At 33.1% G+C, this 27,542-nt stretch overlaps 2 protein-coding genes across 7 annotated transcripts; one reads left to right on the forward strand and one right to left on the reverse strand.

Annotated features, from left to right (window-relative positions):
• The first annotated feature begins 218 nt into the window (after positions 1-218).
• SUA (suppressor of abi3-5) lies at positions 219-12,311 on the forward strand. Of its 5 annotated transcripts, none has more exons than XM_089752317.1 (16): positions 219-408; positions 490-714; positions 884-924; positions 1,168-1,918; positions 2,008-2,079; positions 2,171-2,263; positions 2,342-2,421; positions 3,102-3,255; positions 3,682-3,769; positions 3,851-3,942; positions 4,022-4,090; positions 5,010-5,189; positions 8,356-8,548; positions 9,854-10,819; positions 11,015-11,199; positions 11,996-12,311. In XM_089752317.1, exons 2-16 carry the CDS (start codon positions 661-663, stop codon positions 12,173-12,175), a joined length of 3,198 nt encoding a protein of 1,065 aa, XP_089608443.1. In that variant the 5' UTR covers positions 219-408; positions 490-660; the 3' UTR covers positions 12,176-12,311. The 5 variants fall into 5 exon arrangements, with proteins under 5 accessions (XP_089608443.1, XP_089608445.1, XP_089608446.1 ...); XM_089752319.1 differs by having other exon boundaries at positions 3,105-3,255; XM_089752320.1 differs by having other exon boundaries at positions 620-714; positions 884-1,006; positions 3,105-3,255.
• Positions 12,312-13,642: 1,331 nt separating this feature from the next.
• On the reverse strand, positions 13,643-19,404 carry SDG40 (SET domain group 40). Of its 2 annotated transcripts, XM_022916298.2 has the most exons (5): positions 18,941-19,404; positions 18,731-18,862; positions 18,505-18,645; positions 17,950-18,198; positions 13,643-14,291 (listed from the first exon to the last, which is right to left on the reverse strand). In XM_022916298.2, exons 1-5 carry the CDS (start codon positions 19,250-19,252, stop codon positions 13,674-13,676), a joined length of 1,452 nt encoding a protein of 483 aa, XP_022772033.2. In that variant the 5' UTR covers positions 19,253-19,404; the 3' UTR covers positions 13,643-13,673. The 2 variants fall into 2 exon arrangements, with proteins under 2 accessions (XP_022772033.2, XP_089608447.1); XM_089752321.1 differs by lacking the exon at positions 17,950-18,198 and having other exon boundaries at positions 18,941-19,384.
• Positions 19,405-27,542: the final 8,138 nt, after the last annotated feature.

A 27,542-nucleotide genomic window follows, 5' to 3' on the forward strand; every position in this document is an offset into this window, starting at 1 on the left:
ATATTCCAAAGTGGCATAAACTTAAAAATTCACGTAACAGGGATGACCGGTGGATATACAATAGTTGTAATAAAAACTAAAAAAAAATTGGAAGCATAACTATTTCTTTTATTATTTTTTTCGGGGGCGGGGGGTGAAGGAGGGCTTTTAGGTAATTTGAAAAGTTTCTAGGGTTTTGAGAAGTCGTAATTTATTTACTTTTCTTTATTTTTTGTGGCACCCAACGTTGGTGTTTATGATTTAGCCCTCAAAAATCTCGAGTAAATAATAGGAAATAATACCTAAAATCTGTGAAAAGAATTAGATTTGTGATAGAAAGGAAAGCGGATTGTGGAATCGTAGGGGAGGAGCGGATGCTGGCTTTGATTTGATTGGAGTTTCAACTCAACCCAACCCCAGGCAAAGCAGGTAAACAAATGGAATACGGATTGTGGACTTTGACTTTGTAAATAAGATTAGGGTTTTAGATTTTGTTGTTTGATTTCTTAGCTCGATCAATCTGGAAGATGGAAAGGGGATTTGGAGGCCAAAGTCGTGGAGAAATCTGCTGCTTCCTTGGTTCATAAATGCGCATAACCGTCTCTGTTTCTTGTTTTTTTCTTTGTGGATTATATTACAGGAACATAGACAAAATTTCCGCCACAACGCAACCGAAAGAAAATGGATCCTGGTCCTGGTCGCTACCCTCTTCAGCAAGGATGGGATAATAACAGCGTAATTGCGGTTTCCTCCTTTATAATCACCTATATGGGAATGGGATCATTCTCTCATCCCTTATACAAATATGAAACAAAGCCGTGGGGCACTCAGGATATGGACTCTCCCATTTGCCTAATTCATATTTCTTCCTGACATTGACATAACTTATCTCTTGAATCCACAGGCTCTTGATGGGTTTTCTGCTGTTCATGACCCCAATTTTCGGTGAGTGCTTGCCACTGCTTATCATCGTCTCCATGGGTAAAATTTTACTTTGAAACTCATATTTTTGTGCTTCACAACACAGGTACATGGTTCAAAAATTATTTATTGTTAGCCTTTTGCTTTAATGCTGTCATGCCAACTTTCTGATTTCATTTGCTATTGAAGTGCTTATTTACACCAACATTTGGCTTCATTATATCACAATTTGTCTTGTCTCTTCCACTCTCTTTCTTACTGTGGCAGGGTCAGTGGTTCATATGATGAGAGGAGATTTCTAGATGAAAGATACTCAAGGGATGATGTCTATCCAAGAAGTTCCTACCACCGAGATTTTCTAGAGAGGGATAACCACCCCCTTCCTCCTGCACCTGCTGGTATCTGGTCTCAATCAAGGAGGAGAAGTTATGAGGAAGAATATCCCCATGATCGGGATTCTAGGCGTCACCAGAAGACTTATGTTGATTCATATAGTGACATGGATACATTTCATGATCATGAGATTAATTCATTTCGAGATTTTGATAAATTTCGGGATGGCTATCGTGGTGTTGACAACTTTCGTGATCATGAATTTGACAGGCCCTCTAGGTATGGGGGACGAGAACGAGATGACTACTCATATGATGATTATGACAATAGACCCCGCATGTCCCATCAGAGCAGGGGAAATAGCCATGAGAGGGATTATGAATATGGTAGACATAGTTACGATTCCGATTATGAAAGAGGCAGTTGGAGAGATGGCAATTGGAGGAGGCGTGAATCACGTGATCGAGATCGCTTGAGTAGAGAGAGAGATCAGAGTCCACATAAAAGGCATGAGAGGTCTCGATCACGATCCCATGGAAATGACGATCGTCCTAGATCCAGGTCACCTCGAGGTCGAAACCATGGGCGAAGCCATCGAGATGACAGCTATGATGATGATCGAAATGAGAAAACTGAGAAGAGAAGGGACCGTGAAGAGAAATATCAGCGTGAGCGTTACTCTGTGGTGCGCTCCGTTTTCTATGTTCCCTGTACTTCTGCTACTGCATTTGTTCTAAGCTGTGAATTTGAGTAAATATTTTGCTTTTATTGCAGGCACCATCTGCAACTGTTGTTGTAAAGGGTCTCTCACAGAAAACAACAGAAGAAGATCTATACCAGATTCTTGTAATATGTTGTTCTTTGCTTTTGTGTTGAATATTATTATGTCACTAGATATAACTTAAGTGACATATCTCCATTTTTATGTGGCCATCAGGCTGAATGGGGGCCACTTCGCCATGTCCGTGTGATCAAAGAGAGAAATTCTGGCATTTCTCGAGGATTTGCTTTTATCGATTTTCCTTCTGTGGTACTTATTCGGTGTAACTAGTCAGTACTTTCTCTTCTGTTTTGTTGAATGTCATGAGGGAAATTTCTTCTGGAACAGGGGGCAGCACGCACAATGATGGATAGGATTGGTGATGATGGTCTTGTTGTTGATGGTAGGAAGCTTTTCTTTGAGTACAGGTAAATTTTCTTGTTACAATTATGATGGAGTTGTTCTTGTGGCATGGTCTTTAGTAATCTTTTTATGTTGCTTTGTAATGCTAGGTTTTAGGGAAAACTTCATATTTTCTTTTTTCTATTCCTTTTGTTGGTTTGATAGTAGAAAGCGAGTTTACAAGGTTTTAATGAAATAGAATTTTGATTAATTTTGATTTGAGAGAAAAAGAGCTGCTTCAAAGTTATTTTTTATTCATTCATATGTTTTGAGATTTCATGCAATCGAAATCTGAAATTACTAATATTTTTCCACTTAATAAACCTTAGAATGATTCAAAACTACGACATAACATGATTCCTATTTTTGGCCTTTCATACAGCTAACTCCGGAGTTATGCGATATAAGGCTTAGTTTTTTGTTGTTGTTGTTGTTGGTAAACCTTCAAATGTATTTTAGATGCCTTTTTAAACCTGGATCACTTGTGTTGCTCAATTCTTATTGATTGATTTTAATATCTGTAACTTGAGGAATTAATATAGTTGAACTTGGTATATCTTAAATTAATGAAGCATTCTTACCTTCTAATTCTGTTTTTATCATAATTTCTAATGATAAGGAAAAAAGGAAGTTCTCTATTATATGTATGATATTTGGTTTTCCTACAATGTTTTGGATACAAACTATTGCCAATGTTCCGTTACAGTAGTAAGCCAACTGGGGGCACTGGTGGACCTTTTGGTCATGATAATGCAGTTAAATCTGGTCATTCAAATCATAAGAGCATTGCAGTACCTTCTGATTGGATGTGCACAATTTGTGGATGTGTCAATTTTGCACGGCGAACTTCATGCTTTCAGGTCGGTTTTTCCTTTCCACTCTTTCTAATATTATTGTTATAAAAATCAACCGTTTAAAGTGGTGTGAGTTATACATCTTTAGATCACATGCCTGCCATCCATATCTAGGTCCATAAATAGGTAATTATGGTTAGTTAGCTTCATGTGCCATTGGATGAAGGCATACCAGAAAGTGATGCTAGGAGCTAGGCTAGGGACGTACATGGTTAGCGGACCTCAAAAGTTGCAATGCACTTTATATTAAACGTTGAAAACCTGATATGATTTATATAGCCAAGTTTGACTGCTGAATCCTATTATCATATATCTATTTCTTATACTGGGTGTTGCATTAGATTTATTGTAAATCTGCCATTTTGTGAATGATTGTCTAAAAATTTGCCAACTGAGTCATTGACGTGTCCTTTCTCTTGACTTTCTATGCAGTGTAACGAGCCACGTACTGATGATTCTCCAGCAGCTGACATATCCTTATCAAATTCAACCACGTTAGGAAAGAAAGGATCTGAGTCAGGTTGGTATTGGCTGATATTTTGAGCAGGCTTGTGTCATGTTTCTGTTATTACCACAACTTATTAAGTTGGTATGTAAGTAGGTCCTACTCATGTATTGGTTGTGCGAGGGTTGGATGAAAATGCTGATGAGGAAATGCTTCGATATGAGTTTTCTAAACATGCTCCAATTAAGGTAGACATTTTATCGTCATTCTCTCTTATGAAAACTCTTTTTTCTAGCATCTACAAAATCTTATGGATTTAATCTGCAGGATCTTCGCCTTGTTAGAGACAAGTTCACCCATGTTTCAAGGGGATTTGCTTTTGTACATTTCCATTCGGTGTGTCTTACTTCTTTATGGCAATTGAGCCACCCTCTTGATATTTAACATAGAAGTATAAAGCCTGTAATTATGAATGATTCTGATAATTAATATTAATATGATTATATGCCATTGATTCTGATAATTATTTGATCTTGTTAGAAGACACTTAGAGCAGGTGTCAAAAAGGAAGTTCGAGGATTCTATTCCCAATTTTTTTTTTTTTTTTTTGGGTGCAGTGTGCCTCTCTAGTGCAAATAAATATCAACTTTGTTGCTAAAATTTAATATATGTGATCTCTCTTGTGCACATGGGTATAAACGTTGCTACATTTATTAGAACAGCTCTTTCTTTTTTGCAGCTAGTAATTAAAATTTGGGTTTTTGTACATTTATTTTAGTTCACTATAAATATCATAAATAATAGAAGAGACTATTCTATTTAAGTGAAAAAAATAGTGGTATTTTTTCAAATATTATTTTACTTCTCCTTCCAGTGGAATATAAAGAATGCCACAAACTCTCTGTCTTCTTGCACAAGTGAACAGAGCAGCTTCTCTGTCGGCAATGAAGAGAAAATATCTGCAGCTGTAACTTGCTTCAACTGATCTTTTCGTCCATTGTTTCATTAACACTACCTCTAACTTAAGATAAGGTCTTAAATAGAGCACAACAGCATAATCAGACTCATATTACTGACCTCATATTGTGCTATTAGTGCAATATGATGCTTTTAGTACTCTGCTCCCATACAGACTGTGAAAGCTATGTTATTCTCTAGCTTATATTTTTCTGCTTTTATTATTTTGTCTATAGGAATTTTTGGGTATCATTAGAATTAATGTTCAGTAGAAGTGCAAAAAAAAAATGTAGTGTGCTTGGTTGGCAAAATTATTTTAACATATAAGCCATAACTGAGTATGTTTGATGTCATGTAGGTGGGTGATGCTACAAAAGCTCTTGAAGCTACAAATGGAACAACCCTTGAGAAGAATGGACAAATATTAAGGGTTGCATATGCAAAGAGCATTCTTGGGCCAGGATCAGGGACATTGGGACCTTCACAGTCAAGCAGCCTTGCAGCTGCTGCAATTGAGGCAGCAGCGTTTTCACAACAGGTATTTGAAGATATATTTAGTTTTAATGATGATGTCAGCTTAGATATTTTACTGTTGAGAAAATGATATTAGGTGCCATAAATGTTAAACATAGTTTTGCTGTTTTGGAAACTATGATTTAAGTTAATGCAGTAGCATTTGCTCACCTGCTGATCTGAAAAAGCTCTATTTTAGATGATGCATTCAGAAACTGCATTTTAATGTCGTGTTATATTTTCAGTATGCTGCATTACATGGTTTCTTGGCCCTTTTCAAAATGTATTGTATAAAAGAGTCCTTTTGAGAAAATTGGTTTATTCATCTGATTTGAGCAAAGTAGACCAAGAGCATGAGAAAGAGTCCAGCAAGTAAGTAATGATTTTCTATTTACTTGAATCTCCTTTTTTTACCTCTAAATTACCATGGCCTTCCTTCCATATCTTTTTGGTTGAAAAGCTAAAAAGATTAAAAGGTGAGTTATATTTACTACTAACAGATGAAGATTATTAACTGGAAAATCAGAGGAGATTTAGTTCGAATGTTAGGCTGGGTAATTTTGTAACTTATTGTTCCTGAAATGGGTTTTGGTTGTGGTCTATCAGGACTTATCTTGTTGGTAGTTAAGTTAATATGACTGTGAGATGGTTTTAATTGATTGGAATTCAGTCTTAAGTCTACATATTTAAAAGACCCTATTCAAATCTGGATCCACTGTTGTCAAGGGCGCAAGGCACACTCATGGCACTAGAACACTAGTATTGCCTGAGGTTCAAGGCGCAAAAAAGCATTCGCCTTTAAGGCACAGTGGCTATATGTGTGTATATTGTGAGGTTAAGATAAATAACTCTGATAATAATGATCCAATTTTATCCAACAAAACATGCAAAGTTTCCTTTTTCTGTGCACGATTTTGTTATGGTCCCAAGTTTGTTGTCGAATACTCAAACATTGAGAAGTACAGTTAATGAAAAAAAAAAATAAATAAAGAAATGTTCAATTAGGCATGCTTTTTTTTTTTTTTTTGGGTTATCCTCTTCATTTTACCATATTTTCTTTTGCAAACGGGTTATTATTGCTCTTTGATGAATCCTGCATCTGTCTGCCTGCTGCCAGCAACTGTTACACAATTGAATCCTTACTTCTGGAATTCACCCAACTTATCTTTTTTGTTTTCTTTTTCCTACAACTACTTTGCAAACTATAGTTTGTTCTAGCCTAGCTCACCATACAGTGCACAGGTTACTCAAATGTCCTAGGCCAGGTAGGTCATCATGCATTAGAGAATATCAGTTGTCCTCTCTATGACATGCAGGAAGGTAAAATCTGTATAAATGAGATATTATGCTTGAACTTTTGGGGATCTTTATTGCAGCTTAAATGCTTGGTTGAATGGTCAAGTTGGTGACCTATGAACAGTTGTGTACATTATAGTTGACACTTGACCACGTATACAGAGGAATTTATGGCTGTCAGCTGTTGTGACATAGATTTGTGAATTTTGCTGAACCAAATGAAGGTTTTATATGTTTGTTCATGCTTTTGTGCTAGTTATACAACTATAAAATTCTGACTATTGAGACAGGATCATATACACTATCAAGATTTCTAATTGTGGTATTATTCATTGATATACAAAAGCTATAGTGCTTGGTGTGTTCTATTTCATCGATCTTTAATGTCTTAAGAGAAAATAAAAGAAGCTAAAAGGAATATGTCCACTATCAAAGTATCAACTATATGTTATTGTAGATCTATTAATCTTAGATGTGAAGGAGAGTTACCGTGAAAGAAAGAAAAAAAAGAACTAGGAGACATTGATCATGATGTTTGGGATACTGTGAAGTAGTTTGGTGTGTTGAACTACAGAAAGAAGGAAGATATTGAATCAGTTAGAAACAAGAACGTAGGTGATAAGAACCCAGAAATAAAAAAAAAAGGAAAAAAAGAAAGATCTAAACGAGTATGTGGAGCTGAAGAAGAGAAAGAAGTTTCCATATCTGATAAAAGCCATAAAAGAAGTGAGAAGTACAAAGAAAATAAGGAGAAAAAGGAAGAAGCTAATTATTTGTAAAACGTAGAATATTGTGCCATCATAAGGTGTCAATGAAAACACGGAAGTCCTTTGTATGCCAATATCTTCAAGACTCATAAGTATTATTTTTAAGGGAAGAAAGGTTACACTTGGACCTCACTTGCTGGGTCAACCTCTAGGCTGGGTATGCTTTTCCTTTGTGGCATATTTCTACCATTTGGTGTGGTCTAGAAGCTTAAAAGAAGCAATAATAATGAGTTCCATGGGTTAAGAACCCTTATAGTACCCTACTCTTTGGAGAATATGATCTCCTATGTAGTATCTCATCTTCTTTATCACTAAGATAAACTAAACCAAGTTTGTATTATCATTTTTCATCATTTTGTGAACATTTTTCCCCTTCTTTTTAGAGGTATAGAATCAAAAGGAAAAGAAAGATTAAGAATCATGAATATTTGGGCCACCATGGTGAAAAAGGCTATTTGTTATTATTTTAATGCAAAGCATGAAACTGTGGTAAGGCCATTGAAACATGACTGGTTGATCAGTTGTGTATTTTAATATATTACAATCCATGTTTTTGATATGGTTGGTTTATTCTGATGCACTTTCATGGTGTTACAATTTAGCAAGATTGCAAAAGTTTGGCATGGAAACTCACTGGAGTTTCTAGTTGAATGCTTTTGGGACATAATCTGAGTGGGGTTCCATGGATTTGTTCCATTGCAATGTTAATTACTTTCTCATAGTTTGATTTATGTTGCCATCATCAGACGTGGTGCCTTCTTTTAGTTTTACTTATTTTGGTATTGTCTTTTGATAGAGTTTTGTACCATTTAGCTAATGAAGTTGAATGGCTAAAACAGAAGCTACTATAAGTCCTTGCAGACAGAAAGCCAATTCCCTGAGATTTTTCTAATTAGTTTCTTCAATTATGTGCACATTTCTTTTTTCTTTTCTTTTCAAGTTATATATGATATATGATGTGCCAAGTGATGATTCCATGCAGGTCCTCTTTTCCTTCTTTTTTTTTTTAACTTTTGTAATTTTTATGTAATTACCTGGTACACAAAGCTATTGCTTATTTCCTGCATCCTAGTTGCTATCTTAGTTCCAAATGCTTCATGGACTTAGTATTTTCATTTATACTCCTAGTATGATGCTGTTGGATGGACACCAAAGGAATATAATCCAGATGACAAACAGTCTACTAGCTGGCAGGAGCAATCCGTTGGTTCAGTTGCAGTTCAACAAGATGGTTCGGCTTTGCATTCTGGATTTGTATGGGATGAAGCCTCTGGTTACTATTTTGATGCTGCATCTGGGTTTTACTATGATGGAAATACAGGTTTAGTTTTGAATTTTCTTTATGCTTTCTGATATCGTATTTTTTTTACGAACATGAGATATCAAAATATTAGGATAGTGATTTTTTTATATATTTTTAAAAAATTATCTAGTAATTTTGGCATAATTAATTCCTAATGAACTTAAAAAATTTCTTAATAGCAGAATGAAAAATGTTATTTCAGTAGGAGTTGCGTTAATTGGGGGTCCATCTACTGCTTGCAAATGCTTTCTTGCACAAAAAATTTTCATGGTGCTTGTCCCTGGCTCAAGTTGTTATTGGTGGTAGCTTGGTGATTTGTGTATTTATGTTGTATAAAATACTGAAATTCGTGTATTTGAACCATATTTTACACAAAAATTGTGTCACAATTCGTATCAACATGAAAACATGAAATACATTTTTTGATTTTGTTAAATTTATATGTAGTTATTATTAAAATTTTAAGCCATGTCACTATCTTGTTCTATTTTCATATCTTGTTCGTGTCGTGTCACCGGGTCTAATTGGTGGGCAAAATTATCTGTTCTCATGATCTGTCTCTCTCACAGACACCCTCATGTGCATGCATATACTCGTGCATAGCAAATTATGATCAAAAGTGAGCTATATGCATGTTGTAATAGTTATGTAGCTGATGAATTTGCCTTTGTGGCTTGTTGGTTAAGTTGGGAAATGTTTTAAGATTTATATATTTGTTAGAAAGTAGGACTAGGATTTTGGAGTGAATTATGGTTTTGATTTAACTGGTATGTGTTCACAGGAGAGTGACTGGAAGATGTGGTGGAGGGTGCTACATATTTATGTGAGCAGTTACCTAAGAGTTTGGAATTCATTTTGGGTGAGATTTAAGGAGAAATGAGTTAGAAAATATGTAGCTTTATTTTACAAGAAGGTCAGTAGTAGAGGTAGGGTCGAGCATTGAATGTAACTATAAAACATGATACTTTGTGGCGGTTGCAAGTGCTGCGAACAATGACAGAAGTTACTAATAAATATGATTGGACTATGACCTAATAGAAATGACTATGACCTAATAGATGCTGAAAACACTTGGACTAATTCTGCTTCCGAAGAGCATTAATTTTACCAAGCTATTGATATGCAAAGAAATATTCACTACTGGTATCAAAATACGCTTTTATTCTTGTATGGGGAAAAAAAAGACTGAAATATTTCGATGTCAATGCAAACGTAATGGCAATTTTTCTGACTTAGGTTCTTTGTTTTTGGAGTTCAATATATTATAATGTTCTAGAGTTGCAATTTTAGACTTAATTTGCTTTTGGTTGTTCCAACATGCAGGTCTTTATTATGATGGTAACAGTGGGATTTGGTATTCGTATGATAACCAATCTCAGCAGTACATCCCTTGCAGTGATCAGAATGACAACAAAACACCTCTTAAACAATCTGAGGCTTCCAAAGGAGCTGATGGTTCCAGTAATCGGAAAGTAGTAATATCTGCACCAGCTGCTACTGTCACATCAGTTGAGAAGGCAGCCTCATTACCAGATGTGGTTCAAGCTGCTGCAACAGCAGCACTAGCTGCAGAGAAGAAAGAGAAGGAGAAATCAAAAGAGATAAAACTTGCTTCGAAAAGCAGTATACTGGCTAATAAGAAGAAAATGAATAATGTATTGACAATGTGGAAACAGAGGAGTCATGAGGGGCAGGCAACCCGTTTGGCTCTTGATGACAATCACCTGTCTGCTTCATCTGAGGATAGACCTCTGTCGGCTGGACAACATGCAAAGAGCAAGGTTAAATTTGATATGATAGGTCTGAAGGAGAGTAATACATCAAGTTCAGGAGTCAATACAACTGTCCAAGCTGTATTGACTGGGGGTTCGGAGTCTTTGGTCAAGCCAAGGCCTGTAAGCAACAGCTCAGGGGGGACTTTAATGGGAGTAATAAGAGGCTCTGCGAGGGGCCTGGTGAAGTCTGATACTCCATACTCTGGATCATCTGCTGGAGTTTCCACCTCTTCAGCTGTTGGAAGTGCTGATGATTCATTTTCATCAATAAATTCAGATATACCCACAGTTATGACTCCCTTTAGGACGGATGCATCTGCATTGGGTTCTTATACACCTTCGACTGTAACTGGGAGTGGTAAAAGAAGGTTTTCTGAAACACCAGTGTCTTCTATTACTAACAAGGAGCAGTCTCAAACTGCATATAGGGACCGTGCGGCTGAGAGGAGAAACTTGTATGGTTCATCATCTTCCACTGGAGATGGTCAGCCTGACCATGAGTTATGGAATTCAAGTAAGCTTATTTAACACTATTGAATGTTATTTATTTATATTTTTTCAATCATTATGTTTGATACTGCCAGATTTATCTGCAAAAGTAGCCCTCTGATTTCTTTTAAATACTGGTTGTATAACTTGTAGGTTTGTTCTTGTATCTTTAAAATTTTCTATTAATTTATGAGAAATTCTTCATTTGTGTACTTTCAAGATCGAGAATTGGCATTCAAAAAATTCTCCTCAGATCCAATGCCTTTCCCACCTGGGGTTGGTGGTGGACGTGGGGTTGTGTCAGATGATGTTCAGAGCTTTGAGGTGATTACAGCAGAGAAAGCTATTGATGAGAACAATGTGGGCAACCGAATGCTCCGCAGTATGGGTTGGCATGAAGGATTGGTATCATTTCTTTCCTGCACTTTTTAGCTGTTTAATTTTTTATTTTCAATTGCTATTCAATTGCTTCTTGTCTTCCCTTGTAGCTGGTTTCTGTCCTTCCTTTCTCTGTGTGTGTGTGTGTGTCTAAAAAACTGCATAATTCCAACTTTCTCATGCCCCAGTTATGTGGTGTTGCTCAAACCTTTATTGCCTTGACTCTCAATTTTTCGTTAAGTATTCATTTCCAGGACATATTAGATGATATCCATATGCCTTTCTGACAGTCCAAATATATGGAAAAACTTCCTACAAGACATATTTGAAAACAGTTGTGCAAGCCTGTGTTAGATACATACCCCTATCTACACTTGATCCCAAGTCCGAACAACATTGATTCAAACCTTTGCATTCTATTGTTAGGTGAAAGATGATAAGCATACAAAGAGACTGTAATTCACTCTCAATTCATCTTCTTTTTCTAACGTTGTGTTAGTAACAGCATCTTCCTTTGATAATGAACATTACAACAGTTTTGGCTTTAGTACTTAATTACACCGTGACTGTCTAATATAACACTTTAAATATTTTTAGCATCGGTGCTCTTTGATAATAGTAGAAGTACTTTGTATTCTTTTCTCTTCAGAATGTATCTCCTTAACTCTTTCCTAATCGTAGGTAAATTTGAGAGTTTGAAATTAATTGGTGCATGAGTTGCCATTTTGCTTTCATCTTTGAATGAAGCAGAAACTTTGTAACAATTTTAAACTTGGGGATTGTGTTTTGTTGTTTTTGTGCATTTGATATTTGGATAAAATAGGGATTGGGGAAGGATGGAAGTGGAATGATAGAACCAGTTCAAGCACAGGCCGTGGATAGTAGAGCAGGACTCGGAAGTCAGGTGAAGAAGTTGGACCGTAGCCTTGAGGTGCAAGCCGGCGATAGTTACAAAACTGTCATTCACAAGAAAGCACTTGCTAGGTTCCGGGAAATGTCGTAGCTGGTTAGATTCATTTTATTCTAAAGGCATGTCTTTGTTCATAAACATACTTATATCCATAATAATGAATCTTGAGGTGATTTGAAACTTTTAGTCAGCAATTTGGAATGAAATTCAGATTTATAGCTTTTAATTATATCCTAGTGAATGAGTGAATTGCTTTTGGAGGCCTCGTTAAGGTCTTTTTTTTTTTTGGTTAACTTATTATTATTTTTTTTGTGGCAAAATGCCAGTATTAAAGTCTCAACTTTATTTACCGATTGGCTTAAAATGCATCAATTGCTATCAGTCAGACTTTAAGTGGTATGCTTTTATCACTTGGTTTCCTTCCTTTTATCAATGGGTTTCCTTCCTAACTAGTACTGCACAAATTGAGATTTGGATATATATCCACACAAAATAAATTAATGAATCAAATAGAATGTCATCAATGTAGATCAGGGTATCGACAAGAATAGGAGCAGAAATTTGTCATTGTTTTTGGGAAGTGACAGCTATATTCAATTTAAAGGCTATAAGTATCCACTGAATTGTATTGCGGGATATAGAAGGTTATTTTGTATCTCTGAAGGATGGATATTTAAACTATAAAAATTTTGCTTGGAGATCAAATTTTGAGAACAATTTTGCTTGGGACAAACTTGTAAAAAGGGTTTTCTTGTTTGGGAGAAAGTTTGTTATGGAAAAGATTAAGAGGTTTATAATTAATAATCAATAACTAGTTCTGATTTTTTGTTAACATAAAATGCTTCAAATGCTCATGGAGAGGAAGTGGTTTAAAGTCATTGTGACTATAATTGTTAGAGTGTTCCTGATTGATACTCGAATTTGCCATCTTTTGTAAGATTCACATTCTCATCTTTTTTTAAACAAAGGGTTATCAAGGATTCAGAGTTTTGCTAAAGTTGGTATCTGCATTTTTTAGGGTATTTCGAGTGTTTGTTTACACGTCAAATCAAAATTAATTTATACTTGGTTTCCCGAAAAATGTGAGGTTGAAAGGAAATGATATAGAGTTTTGGTAATAACATTCTCTTTCTGTAGAGATTTGATGTTAACCACTTGGATTCCTATCTTCTTCTTCTTCTTCTTTTTTTTTTTTTTTTGGATTAGTACATTCTTTGTGGTTTTCTGTACTTGCTTAGAGGTAAGGATTTACATCCAAAGTTCAACAATCCATACCTAAGAGCGAGCATGAATCAGGTGGGTGATCCTTGTGCTAGAATGAAGACCACAAGGCCAGCTCTCCAGTCAAGGTCAGTTCAAAATTTTTTACTGTGGATCAATCCCTCCATTCGTAGGGCCAACATAAGACCAACTTCGTTTGGGCCTGGTCCAAGTTTTAGAAGATCTTTGGTCGGTCACCCCCTCCTGCCCCTTCCAATAAAAACCTATTCAGTAATTAGAATGGAGGATTTGGAGACTACTGTGTCCTGTGTATGGGGAGGAATAAATGAAATATTCATGTTGATATGAAAGATTTTGGCTGAGATCCATTCTAACCAGATAGAGAATTGATGATGTCAGTACAATGTGAAATACAATCAACAAGAACTTTCTTATAAATACGCCTCCATTGGACTGCTAATTTCCACCTATCTATCAACATTTTAGTCCTCCCAGACGGTATTAACTCATCATCACTTTTCAGACCTGATGCTTTCAAAAACTTGCAAAACTCCCCTCCAAATGCAGAAGCAGCCTTTCCCCACTCCCACAGGTTATCAAAGTCCTCCATTTTCTCAATGAAAGAGAGCAACGACTTGTCTTCTTCAATTGATGTTGGCATATCTTTCAATATAGCATGGCATTTCTTAGCTATCCATTTCATGACAGATATTTCATTGCCCTGTGAGAGCTGAGATCCTGAATAAGCTAGGTGTCCTATGGACTTCCGCTGATATGGTGGAGTTGCCCACAAACGCAGAGCAGACGTCAAAGCAAAAGATGGTCTCCCATTTTGATGGATGTACAGTGAATCTTTTGGCCAAGAACTAAAGCAATGTATGTCAAGCTCCAATGGAATAAAAACTTTCTCATTTGGATTATCCTCTAAGAGAAACCCATAGTGTTCAAGAAGCTCCAAATTTGTATATGTTCCATAACTCAAGAGAACCTACATGAAACAATTAGCATTTCAGTTACTTAGCCAACCAATAAAAACAGCAAGAACTATTAAAGGTTCCACATAATGAAGAAAAGAATGAAATTTGGCAATTGTTTTTTCTTTCATGTTGAAACAAACCTTCACTCACAAATAAAAGGCAAGTGGCTCCAACATCTAACAGCCTTAAATTTTCTTTTATGTCCATTTTTTTTGGGTTTAAACCAAAAAAAAAAAAAAAAAGGAGTAAAGTAAAACTTTCTTTTCTTTATGATGTAAGGCTTAGAAATAGGAAAACAAGTAGAGGGTGGCAACTAAAAATCCGACATTATAGATTTATAATTATGAAAATTTTGAGGTGCTAATTTATGAATTGCAAAACTTTGAGGAACTACTTTATGAATTGCAGATCATTAATGTGCTAAAGTTATAAATTACCAATCATTGAAGTGATTACTTGAAAATACTGAAATTTATGGGATAGGTTCAGAAACATTACAGGATTTTGCAAGATTGATACAATTTTAACACCTCATGCTATAAGCAGTCATTAAGTGCTAGCTGCCAACCCATTTTGATTGATGATTCATCACTTAAATCTGATAAATAAGATATGCTTGTACAACACATTGCCAAGTGTCTAAAGTTTATCCATCCTTACTATCTGATTCAAATCCCAAGTGTTTAAAATAAAGCCAAACTACTCTAAAATCAGAAAGAAAGAGAGAAACTCATTCTTCCTTCTCCAGATAGCATTTGAATACCAAATTTTGGTTTTTAAAGCTTAGTTTTGCCTTTTTAAGGCTGAGTTCAGTGGTTTGAAGTTACGACCTTGATTTGTGATAAGTTTTCTTAGGTTACTGACCATTTCAAGGTTTCAATAGGTTAGAAGTCTATGAAAAATGGGTTAATTGATCATTTGTATTGTTTGATTGTTTTAAGGTCAGATTTGTTCATGACCACTGATTTGAATATTTAAAGTTTCGCAAGTTATTGAATCAGTTCAAAGATGACTTTGAAGTGGCCTTTGAACATAAAAGCATTTGCAAGTGGATTTCCATGTTTTAAGCCCACATGCAACTTTAATGCTAATTGATGTTTTCTGGAGATTTTGGAAAGTCTGAGTTATGATTTTCAGCTGAGTGGCTAGTTATAATTAATTCCTTAAGTAATGTTTTTTTCAGCCTTTAGTTAAGTCTTCTAGTAAAGTATCTTGTATTCTTTGTCTTTAAAATTTGAGATAATTTTTTAATACTATTAAGTGATGTTATGCTTCATTTGTCATCACATAGTTAGTCATCATGTTACCTTTGAGTTACAAATAAATCATACATGCTATTTTGACCTTAACTAGTTCCATTGTACCAATTAGGCTAAAAAGTTTAAAAAAAAAAAAAAAAACCCTGAATTTAAGCCCCCAATATTTATTGCAATCAACAAAACACTAAATCTTCTACCTTGATCCAATTAAACTCTTAAAAGGAACAAAATTAGCAGTAAGATGTGTCTATCAAGAATTTCTTTCTATCAATTTAGGTTTTGAGAAATAAATAAATAAATAAATAATTAATTAAATAAACAGCAGTTCTATTAAACTTGTTCCTAAATGTGATTGCCTTCCAGTACGAATGATTTTTGGTCTATATTATATTGTGAAATACTTTTTAAGTGCACTTTCAAAGTCTACTGAAAGATCAAATATGTTTCCTAATCTCACTAAAAAAACTCAAGTTGAAATAAGGATATCAGATAAAACTTGCTAGCAGACAAATCTATTTCGTAACTATCATCATAATAATTATTTCAGTATAATATAAGATTAGAGCCTCTCAGAAAAGCCTATGAGACAAATAGAGAAGAGTTTCTAGAAGAGATGCTTCGTGCCCAACACTTCCCTCTTTATGACATCAATAATGCCTTGCGTCACCACTTCTAAATTCTTCATCTTTGTGAGTGGTTACCTATTTGATTACATTTCTAGAAGCTGAGAGTTGAAGCCAGGAGACTAGTTCTTATTTCTTCACAATTGCCAAGAAGTACTCCTCTAGATGCATTAAGAAGGTAAGTAGTTTTTGGACTTTCACTTCCATCCTTGGGCCAAAACACATAATATATGCAGATGGTAAATTGCTTTTTGCAATGGGGAGGTCTGTGCAACAATCAAAAGTTGCCCTTGAAGATTTCTATCAGATTTCTCTAGTGCTAATTTTACTAAAAGCCAATTTTTAACAGGAGACAACTGATACTAATAGAACAAATCATGATATTCTTCAAGGGAAGCTAACTGTTGAATTCCTACGAGTTCCTCTTGCTTCAAGCAAGTTTTCCAAAAACTGCCACATTTTGGTAAAGAACTGAATATTGAATAGCTAAATTCTTGTTTGATGCTAGGAAAGTGCAGGATGAGCAATCAGTTTCAGCAAGCATGCACATATATTTGAGCAGTGTTTATTATCTCCATAGCTACTATTTGAGGAGTAGAGCTGTAGAAAGTTTCTCCGGGAAGGTCCAGACTCAACAAAAGAAGTAGGTTATGTAGCCTAGAGTGTCCTGTTGCAATAAAACTAGGATGAGTAGCAGTTTGAATGCGTACAAATATGAAATAAGGCTAGCATGTAAAACATACTAGCACATCAAGGCAAAACTTAGGGTGCAATAGATGCTTAACACAAAGCTTAAGAAGAAAAGCATTTGGATTTTCAAAGAATAAGAAGATTCGGGGTTCACATTTCTATAGGATTGAAGCTGGATTTGGTAAATTATTGGAGTTGAGGATTAATAAAGAGAAGTTGATCAAGCATTTTCTTAGTAAACCAGAAAAATTTACTTGCATGGTTGGTTGCTTGGGGTTGATTATATGATGAAACTGATCTCTCTACATGCCAAAGTTTGTGATTCTAGAGTAATGGGAGATGGAGATTACCCACGGTGAATGACTTGCATTTTCAACCTGTTAGCCAATTAATTGAATAAATTAAGCTATCTATGATGATAAAATGAGACAGTTCAGATGCCAACTAGGAAGGAATCTTGTCAATTCTAAGTGCGTGCAGATTTTCAAAGACTGACATCATACGTGTTGTGGTCAGAATTGGTGTGGGATTCAACCAGTAGGCATGGTTTTCTTTTAAATTCAACCAGTGACTAAATTCAATAGATGACCAAATTTTGCAACAACAATGGCAGCATAGAAAGGTGAGATGTTTAGCTTTGGCTGCAACAAGTGTAACAGATATGGTCTGCAAAAAGTAATACAGTTTTCCCCCAGGTTCAAACGGATTGGAAAGTTACTTCATGGCAAATCATTACTAATGCGAATTGCAGCTTAGTACGGAAGTTGAGGACTGCAGGATAAAAGCATTTTTGACATCTGGCATTTGGCACATGCTAGTGGAATTTCTGCAAGCGGAATAGGATTTCAGATGGAACAAACCATCATTCTAAATTTCTTATATCAGTGTTAGCTCATTCATGCCTATGCCATTTTGTTAGGCATCGAAACAATGATTTACTGAAAAAAAGAATTATAAAAAGATGCCTCAGAATATTTTCCCCAGGATAAAGACTATGACAGAAAAAGAATAATGAAGCTAAAGATGAACAATAATGCAATTGATTGGAGAAGTGATAATTTAATTGTTCGTGAGTAATATGAAAGAATTTCAAGTACCTGCTCCCCCATTTTATAGTTTTGTTTAGCATAGAAGCAATAAGCAGCTGCATCTGCCTCATATGCAGCATCAGTTAATCTCTGAAAATGATTTGTATCTAAGTCATCTTTGGCATAGTCATTTTGCAAATTATCTACATTTTCATAACCATTCACATCTTCACCAGGTGCGGCATAATTAAATAAGTCTCCCACAGGACATAAGCAGCCAGCTTCGTCCCAAGGTATATGTAATGTCCTAGAGGAGATCTTCAACATAAACAGATGTAAAAACTTGTTATTATTTGTGTATAAAGAAAAAAAGGCCAAAGAGAAATAGAACTGACGGGATGTAAGACTGTAATACCCTCCATCAATATACAAAGTGGTTAGCAGGAGAGAACACGAATGTATGTATCAAAATGTTATGTAAAGACATGATAAGATAACATAGAATCCTTGTATACTCAGGCATGTGCTTGTATGCATGCGTGTAAATGTGCATAAAAAAGTTAAAGCTGAGGTTGTCCAACATAAATAAAGATGAAAAGAAGAGAAGGCCAAAAACATTCTCACAGTTCCAGTAGCCCAAATCCAACCCCTGAAAGTGAGAAGTGGAGGCTTAAGCTTTAGTTCCTTCATCAGAGTAGAGGCTTGTTTCCACTCATATTCAGCTTTAGAGACAGCTTTATGTGCAGCCCAGACAGCGTAATCCACCTAATATGCATTGCAATGTAAGAAAAACATACAATACAGCTGATGTAAGAAAGCAAAGCAAAACAAGTAAAATCGGAGACAGAACTTGCAAGGCTTGCGTCTCAAATTCACCGAAAGCGGCGAGTGTAGTATAACTTCGAGGCAAGAGCAGCAAGTAAGGATGCCAGGGTGAAGCCTTTCCTTTACTCATTTCATATAACAAACAGACAGTAAATAACTGCGTTGAAATGAAAACAAAATAAGCACTTGTTTAGTTGAATTGCAAATAAATAAATAAATAAATAAATAAATAAACCTGGGCAGGGGAAAGAGAAGGATGGGCTTTGAGTGCAAGAGACAATGTTTCATCTTTGGAAAGAGAGTGAGTGGTGATTAGGGCAGATTTTGGAACTCTAAGAAGCAATTCTCCCTTAGAAATAGGACGCAGAGCAGCCAGACCTCTTCCGCCAGAGTCAGGGAAGTAAGAGACGGCGAGAGAATGGCCCAGACTGGAACAAGATGACTCGGGATTTTCAGAATCTGAAACGCCAAGCCCTGCCGCCAATTTTAGGAACCTTTTAACCTCTTCTTCTTCCTGCCCCCGTGCTCTTGCATCTGAATGATTCATCTGGAATGGAACTTGCCGCAAATAATTACATTAATTTTTTTTTATAAAAATAATTACAAATTTATCACTTTACTCGTGGATGGACAATAAGATCGAAAACAATGCGGCGGCCAGAATTAAAATCACAAGTGATATACATGTACTATGTGAATGGAAAAACCAATAGTTGTTGTTATGATATAAAATGAAAGAAAAAGTGAAAATACCATTAAATTAACATTTGTAGTAAAAAATTGTATAGTTAATAAATAATTAAAAAAATATTCATATATTTTTATATCAAATAATATTTTTATTAATAAATTGAAAGTCATTAAAATTATTTATATATTAAATAATACTTTTGCAATTAAATATTTGAAAAGTTTCTTCATATATATATTTTTTAAGTTGTTTAAAATTTTAAAAATTTTATTTATAAGTAATGACACATTTTTTATATTAAAATAATATAAATTAAAATTTTAAATAATAAAAATTTAAATAATTGCATGTTGTAAATATAAACTAATAGTTGATATATATTTTATGTATTATATTAAAAAATACATGATTGCTTGATAAAATTTAAAAATTGTCACATAAGTAATTCTTTTAATTCATGTATCAATATTGTGTAACATACAAAAATTCAGGTATTAATATTGTGTTTTGCACAAAATTTCATGTCATAATTCATGTTGAAATGAAAATATGAAATATATATTTTTAGTTTTGTTAAACTTATATATAATTATTATTAAAATTTTAAATTGTATTACTTTTATATCTTTTTTTTTTGTATTATGATCGTATCATGTGACTGTATTATATTTTAAATTGTGAAGTCTATATGTAAGCACCTAACACTACTAAAAAATGGGTTTTGTTGATGGAATTTTTTGTCGGTAATAGTTTAAATTTCGTAAATAATATATTTATCGACGGAATTTACCAATGTGAATTTTCATCAATAGTAAGTATATGTCAATAATAGAATTCTGTCGATAAATTTAAAATTTTATTAGTAATTATCGATACAAAATTTCATTAGTAAATATTCAATCGATAAATGTTTCATTGGTAATTTGTCGCTATTTCATCATTAATCTATCGGTAATTGGTTGATAATCAATCATTAAAGGTTTATTTTCGTCGATAAAAATGTTGGTATTCCATCAATGTTCTGTCAATATTCTGTCTGTATTCTGTTGGTATTCCGTTAGCAATTTGTGATTTTCGCCACTAAAAGCTAGAATTTTGTTGGTGAAATCCATCAGTAAAATCCAAATTTCATCGATAATTTGATTAATTCTATTTATAATTATTTAAGAAACCTTTAAATTAAAAATAAAACATTTGTAATTATTTAAAAGTCTATTGTCGATCTATTATTAATTAAAATATCAAATCCACATCATAAAATTTATGTCCACATAAACTTTAAAATAATCCAAATTATAAAGTTAAAATTCATAAAATATAGTACTAAAATCCATAAAATCCATAATACAATTCCTGAAAAGCATGTCATTATGCTACTGCATCTCATGATTTAGAATCTACGTTGCTGTCATCAGGTTTAGAAGATTGTCTTTGTGAAAATTATTTAGACCTTATCAATTGTATCATCTAATCCATGAAAAACCTAAGCTTAGCCCTTAGCTTAATCTTTAACTCGTCAATTTGTTTTTGTATATGAGGTTGAAAAGGCACAAATGATGGTTCATAAATTGAGTGAGATGTTGTTACTGTAGCATTGGACTGATTTAAGTAAAGTAGCTCCTTAGATCATCTACAAATCCAAAGCCATATACATGAGTGTGCATAGCTTCAACCCCTCTAATAGTTTCAGTCTATGCCCATGGATCAAAATCTGGATGATTGGAAGAGTCTTCACTATGTTTCTGAGATAATGCAGTAGCATAACTATCCTACAAAAAGTTTAAAATAATTTTCATTCTAATTTACTAAATACACAATAGTTTTCACCTTTCACAAAATTATTGTGTCTCACGTACAAATACTAGCTAGTTCAATATTGAATTTCCCATAATTTTTAGGTTTTGAATTGCTATAAAGATAGTTCATCAATAATCACAATACACAACATCTTTCATAAAGTCATTGTATTGCAATACATAAAATATACTATCTAGTTCAATAAAGAATTTCTTACAAATTTTAGGCTTTCAATTGCTATAAAAGTAGCTTATCAATAATCATAATACACAACTACAATCACAAAGCAACATGCACAATAATTTTCGCCTCTCACAAAGTCAATGCATCTTAATATACATAAAACACTACTAGTTCAATACTAAATTTTTAACAATTTTTAGGCTTTGAATTACTATAAAGATAGTTCATCAACAATCACAATACACAACCAGAATAGCATAACAAAATACGCAATAGTTTTTACCTTTCACAAAATCATTGTATCGTAATACACACAATTTTAGGTTTTCAATTACTGTAAAAGTAGTTTATCAATAATCACAGTATACAACCAAAATCACAAAGACTAAATATGTAACAATAAAAGTAGTTCATCAACAATCACAATATACAACCAGAATCACAAAGACTAAATACGTAACAGTAAAAATAATTCATCAACAAGCATAATACACAATAATTTTCATCTCTTACAAAGTCTTTGTATCTCAAAACACACAAGATATTATCTATTTCAATAAAGGAAGGCAACAATTTCAAAGAATTTATAAAATCATTGGAAAGGCATATACGTTGACAACTTTAGACTTATTATCAATGAAATCACCACGTCCCCCTAAATGTCTATGCGTGTGATTGAAAACTTCTGTAAATGTGGGTTCTCGTTGTATCTCAAGTGACTACATTCATTTTGAGACATATTTAATGAAATATGTAACAATGTAATTTGTATAAAATTGAAATGTGATGATAAAAATAACTTGTGAAAAGATATACCGTTATTTTTTTATGAACAGGAAATGTAATTGAACTGTCAATGCGCTTGGTAATACTTCCTTCTTTTTGTATCTAACAATTTTGTTTAGCTTTGGCGGAGATGTTTCGCCATTTCAGAGTGCTCTATACATTTTCAAAGAGCATCCCAAATCAGAGTTATAATCCACCTTCGCTCCATCCCTTTTGTAGTATATAATGTTATCAACTCCATACTCTTTCATCACCAATTCCCTCTCGTCTGATATCAAAATTTTCAATCGATTCTTGGAAATATTGTTCTATACTAGTTGAGCAAAAGCATCATCTGACTCAACCTATTAACATTTTCCTAACAAATAGATAGGGATACAATAAGTTGTTGACATGATTATGAACTTTTCATTCAAATAAAATAAATTTATATAAAAAATAATTATCCAATTACTACCTTAAATTTATCAAACATCAAATTCTTCACTAATGTAGGAACTTTACCCCTTGTTGGCCAAGGACCAATAAAATTTTCTTGAATTATGCCTAAAATTGTTGGGCTAATTAATGATTGCTTAAAACAACTACCAACATCCATTGGTTAGTAAGATTAGTTAAACTGCAGGAATCATTTAAAAAACAAATAACAATAAGAAAAAATTAATAGTAAAATTATGTCATTACCTATCTCCTAGTGGAGTAAGCCATACGCGCTTGTCTAAATCTATGAAGTCAATAAGTTTTTGTTTGCCTCCTAGTCCTTTGCCTTGTTGTGTTCCCTTATTTTTTTTATTTACGTGGCTGTTCATCGATGGATCATTTGTCATTAGTGTTGAAAACGACCCATATGGTGCATCATTTATTATTGGTGCTGAAAATGACTTGATATGTGTATCACCTTTCATCAATCCTATTATATATCTATCTCGATGAACAAAACTCTTTGCACGATGTCCCATTATAACTGTTATAAGAATAAAAATATTCTATAAGTATTCCTAAAGCACAAAGAAAAAACAAATATATATAATATTACTTTAGTATTACAACATTAGATGAAATGAGCAAATTAAAAAAAAATAAGCATATAAAACATTATAATTAGAATAGGCCAAAGTATTGTATTTAATGTCACATGTACTGACTACATCAAATAAACATTATATATAGCATTAAAAGTCATGCTAAATACATCAATCGTTACTAAAATAAGCTAACTCATGTGTTTTATTATCATTATCATTATTTTTTTCTTCTTCTTCTTTTTCTTCTCAAATTAATTGTAATAAATTTATAATCACCAACAACTAGAATTGTAGGATTATGAAATTTTTTTGAGATAGTAACATTTCATGGTAGATACCTAATTTTGTCCAAGTTGATCAAAATAGATCTTGAGTTTCATTTGTGTCCAATTTGGATTTATTGATCATGTTTATTGTTTATTGAATACAATAATTATGAATATTATTTTATTAATTTAAAAAACAAGAAAGTCAAAAAAGAAAAAATAGAGAAAGTTAAAAAGAGGACAAGGTTGGTTGACCAACCTCTTCATTTTTTTCTTTCCCTAATGTTTCATCTGCTCCCATATGCTTCCCTTAATTTTATGCCATGATTTTAAGATTATGTCTGAGGATTTTTTTTTTCTTTTACCCATAGACTACATAAAAGAGAGGCTAATTTCTTTAGAGAGGGGACTTGGACCAAAAATCCCTACCTTTATCAACCTACAAACACCATCACCATCCATCTCCTACTACCATCATGAGCCTAGCTCACCACTACTAAGAAAACCAGACCTATTCCCTTTTGGCATCACAAAAACCATCGATTGTAATCCCCAATTGCCAACAGCCCAAAACTAAATCTCTCCACCATTAACCAGACCTGAGATCCACTGCCACCTTTATATCCTAACCCCAATAACTTTCACCATCATTACCCCAAAACACCATTCACAGCCCCTAACTTGCAGCTAAAATACCCATCCCCAAACTATGATTAAATACCCATTCGGATAAACCTACATCAATAACCCCTCATTGAACCATAATTTTTCACCATTGAAACCCATTCTAGAATCGTCAACCACCATCACACACGTTTGAAACTCTTTTTTGTGGAGAGGAAGGTCTTGGTAAGGTAAAGAGCATTCTAAAATATGGGGATGCTTTGAGTAGCATAAAATAAGATCTTAGGCTTTAAATTCGTAAATTTTTTTGTTTAAATCTAGATTTTTAAGGTGCATTTTGGAAGAACAGGCCTCAAAACAGAAAAAAAAAAAAACTAAGAGTAATTTTTTAGGGTTTTTTAGGAAATTTTCAATCATTGCCATGGTAGCCGATGATTGATGATGACTGGTGACGTAGTAGGGATAGTGGCGAGGTCGACCATTTCTAGGAATAAAATTTAGAGAAGTTTTTTGGGTTGAAAGATTTTTTTTTTAGTGAATGTATTAAATGAAAAAAAAAGGTTTAGTTTATAAAAAAAAAGCAAAAGCCCAAAACGATGCCATTTGGAGGGCCCTAGATCTGTGTGAACCAGATACCCGACCTAGAGATTTGTGCATTGACTCGTGACTCGACATCTCTCATCAGCCTTCAACCGATCTAGTTGAACAGCTAGTGAATCGGTCCAACTCAATTTGAATAAGTCAAAACATCTCCAAATCACAACAAACCAGCAATAACTGCTTTGAATTGTAGAAAATCGACCCTGGATCATTGACTGGCATTGGCTAGCTATTTTTTTGGTAATTTTTTAGATTTTAGATTTTTTTTAATTTTTAAATTATTTATTAATGCATATTTATGTTATTGAAACTTAGAATAAGTGTATATTTTTAGAAATTGGAAAATTGGAGTTTTAAAATTAGTAAATTACGAGATATATGTAAGAAAAAACATGGAAAAAAATATAAGTAATAATAAAAAAATGATAAAAAATAAAAAATAAAAAATGATAATAAGAATTAAAATCTCTGAGGATGAGATATTAAGGATGTTTAAGTAACGAATCTTTAAAATCTTTAGATGAGGATATTTTTCTAAAACATTACCAAAGTAATGGAGTATTTATAAAAATAATTAATATTTTCATAAAAAATAAAATAAATAAAATTATAAAAAGATAAATATGGAAAATGATAAAAGATGAATTTTTTTTTATATTTTTGCAGTAATCAATGTAAAAAAAATAAAAATGAAGGAAAAAAAAATTTTACTTGATAATGAGATTCTGAGGTTGTTCGAGTAGTAAGGCCTAAGAAACTTATAAGTGAAAAGATATTTTTTTAAATAATATCAACACATTGGAGTATTTATAAAAATTTTCATTACAATAAAAGTTTCTCTTTTCTTTAAATAGAAAATAATAAAAAAATAAAAAAAATTATTCAAAAAAAGGAGAAATAAAATATGGGCATCAATATTTTGTAATTTGCATTGCATGCACATCATTTTTGAAAAATAAACACTAGCTTCTGAGGATGAGATTATTAACATGTCAGAGTAGTGAGTTTTAACAAATTTCTTAGGGAGAAATTTCTTTCAAATATACCAGCTTATTGAAATATTTTTTAAAACTTTTCAATAACAAGGTTCTAGTTTATTTTTCTCGAATAAAATAATAAAAAAGTTAAAATTGTGATGAATAAAATAAATCAAGGAAATTATTGATAAACACCAAACTTATGACCATTTTTGTCAAAATTTAAAAGATAACACATAATTAATTGATATCGTTTTAAATGGATGTTATGGGATGCTAATCATTTTTCACACATAACTGGCTCTTGAGCTTTAACTATTTCACAGACTTTAAAACTATCTTTTTAATGAAATTTAATTAATTTTAAAATTTTATTAAAAATGTGAATATTAATAGGTGGCCAATCACATCTAGTCAAAAAAGATTGATGACGACTCCTTGTGTTTTAAAATTTGTTTAGTTACATTCATGGAATAGAATTTCAACTTCTTGATACATTTCTTCATTTAAATTAGTTGTTTGTTCTTCATCTCCGTCAATATTACTTAGCTGATATGTACTTTTAGCTTTTATTTTGAAGATTGCCCACCAATCATTTCAATATTTTCTTTTAGAAGGATAGCTTGTATAGAAAACTTAATGTACTTGCGCAATAAGACAAATGGTTCATTGGTAGCAAGCGTTGAATTGTGTTTAATTTTAAGAAAACTATGATGGAGATTTATCTTTACCTTTTTTTTTGTGTCAAACTAATAACGTTTAAAAAGTATAACCTTATTCCCTATTTCAAAGCACTCTAACTCATCGATATCTTTCAAGATACCATAAAAGTCATGCTCAAAATCATTATAACAACTTCCTTTCACACATACCTATAATTCATCATTTTTTGAGTTTGGCCATAATTAGTTGTATAAAACTTAAAACCATCTACAAAGTAACTTTTAAAACACCTAAACATGCATTCGAGGCCATAAGTTATCTCAACTAGGCGATTATCAATTTCGTCATTTTGCTCTTCAACTTATTTAATCGTAAAATATTAAAATTGCTCATTGTTTAAATTTGTGAAAATATAATTTCTATTCATATATGGTATTATGCTCTAAACTTACAAATTATCTTAACCATTGTAGAAATCTTGCATCACGTACTTTCTCCAATTCTGCATCAATTATATTTATAAATTCTTTTTTAATGAAGTCATCAAATATCCTATCATTGTCAATTATGAATTAGAAAAATTTTAGTATACTAGCAACATACATTATAGAGTTGACATAGCATTTAATGTAAGGATTTATCTCTTTACAATTCAATAATACATATAAGTATACCTTGGTATGCTTATCCATTGATAGCTATCGAGACTTATCTTGTGGATTCAATGCTTGTCTAGGATGAGTGAAAATAAAAAAAAAATCATTTTGATTTCACAACTCCCCCATCATCAGGACGTAAGACTTGATTTAATCTTATTGACACATTTGGATTAAAATAGAATAAGCAAAAAGTGGAGATCTCTTCGATAACGTATGCCTCACATGTTGATACTTTAACAAATGCTCAATTGATACAATTTTTCTTGAGATGATAAAGAAACCTAGTCATCATCATAGCATAACATAAATGGTATTGAAGAAAAATTAAATTAATTAACATTAATGTCTGGCAATCGAAATATATTACCTTTCGAATAGATACATCCATCGATAATGAACAGGTTCACCAATTTTTGCTTCGTTAGGCAAGTGAATAAGCAAATGCTCTATAAAATCAAAGAAGTTTAGAGGAAAAATCATTTCTAGTTTGTAGATTGTTTCCACGATGTTTTTTTTCAACACTTTCATATGATCTACATGTATTTCAATAAAGCACAAATCTTTGA

This window comes from Durio zibethinus, chromosome 23 (genome assembly GCF_047325235.1).
Source record: "Durio zibethinus cultivar Kanyao isolate XHJ-2024 chromosome 23, ASM4732523v1, whole genome shotgun sequence".
In the NCBI taxonomy this organism is placed as follows: Eukaryota; Viridiplantae; Streptophyta; class Magnoliopsida; order Malvales; family Malvaceae; genus Durio; species Durio zibethinus.

Bases quoted from the DNA above. Each gene is read 5' to 3' on its own strand.
- SDG40 (XM_022916298.2), bottom strand. From the start codon at position 19,252: ATGAATCATTCAGATGCAAGAGCACGGGGGCAGGAAGAAGAAGAGGTT. The intron at 18,199-18,504 runs GTGAGAATGTTT...TTTATGTTGAAG, and splicing joins GGATTTGGGCTACTGGAACT to ATCTCCTCTAGGACATTACA. The intron at 14,292-17,949 runs GTACTTGAAATT...TGTTTCATGTAG, and splicing joins ACTATAAAATGGGGGAGCAG to GTTCTCTTGAGTTATGGAAC.
- SUA (XM_089752317.1), top strand. From the start codon at position 661: ATGGATCCTGGTCCTGGTCGCTACCCTCTTCAGCAAGGATGGGATAAT. The intron at 925-1,167 runs GTGAGTGCTTGC...TTACTGTGGCAG, and splicing joins GTTCATGACCCCAATTTTCG to GGTCAGTGGTTCATATGATG. The intron at 3,256-3,681 runs GTCGGTTTTTCC...CTTTCTATGCAG, and splicing joins GGCGAACTTCATGCTTTCAG to TGTAACGAGCCACGTACTGA.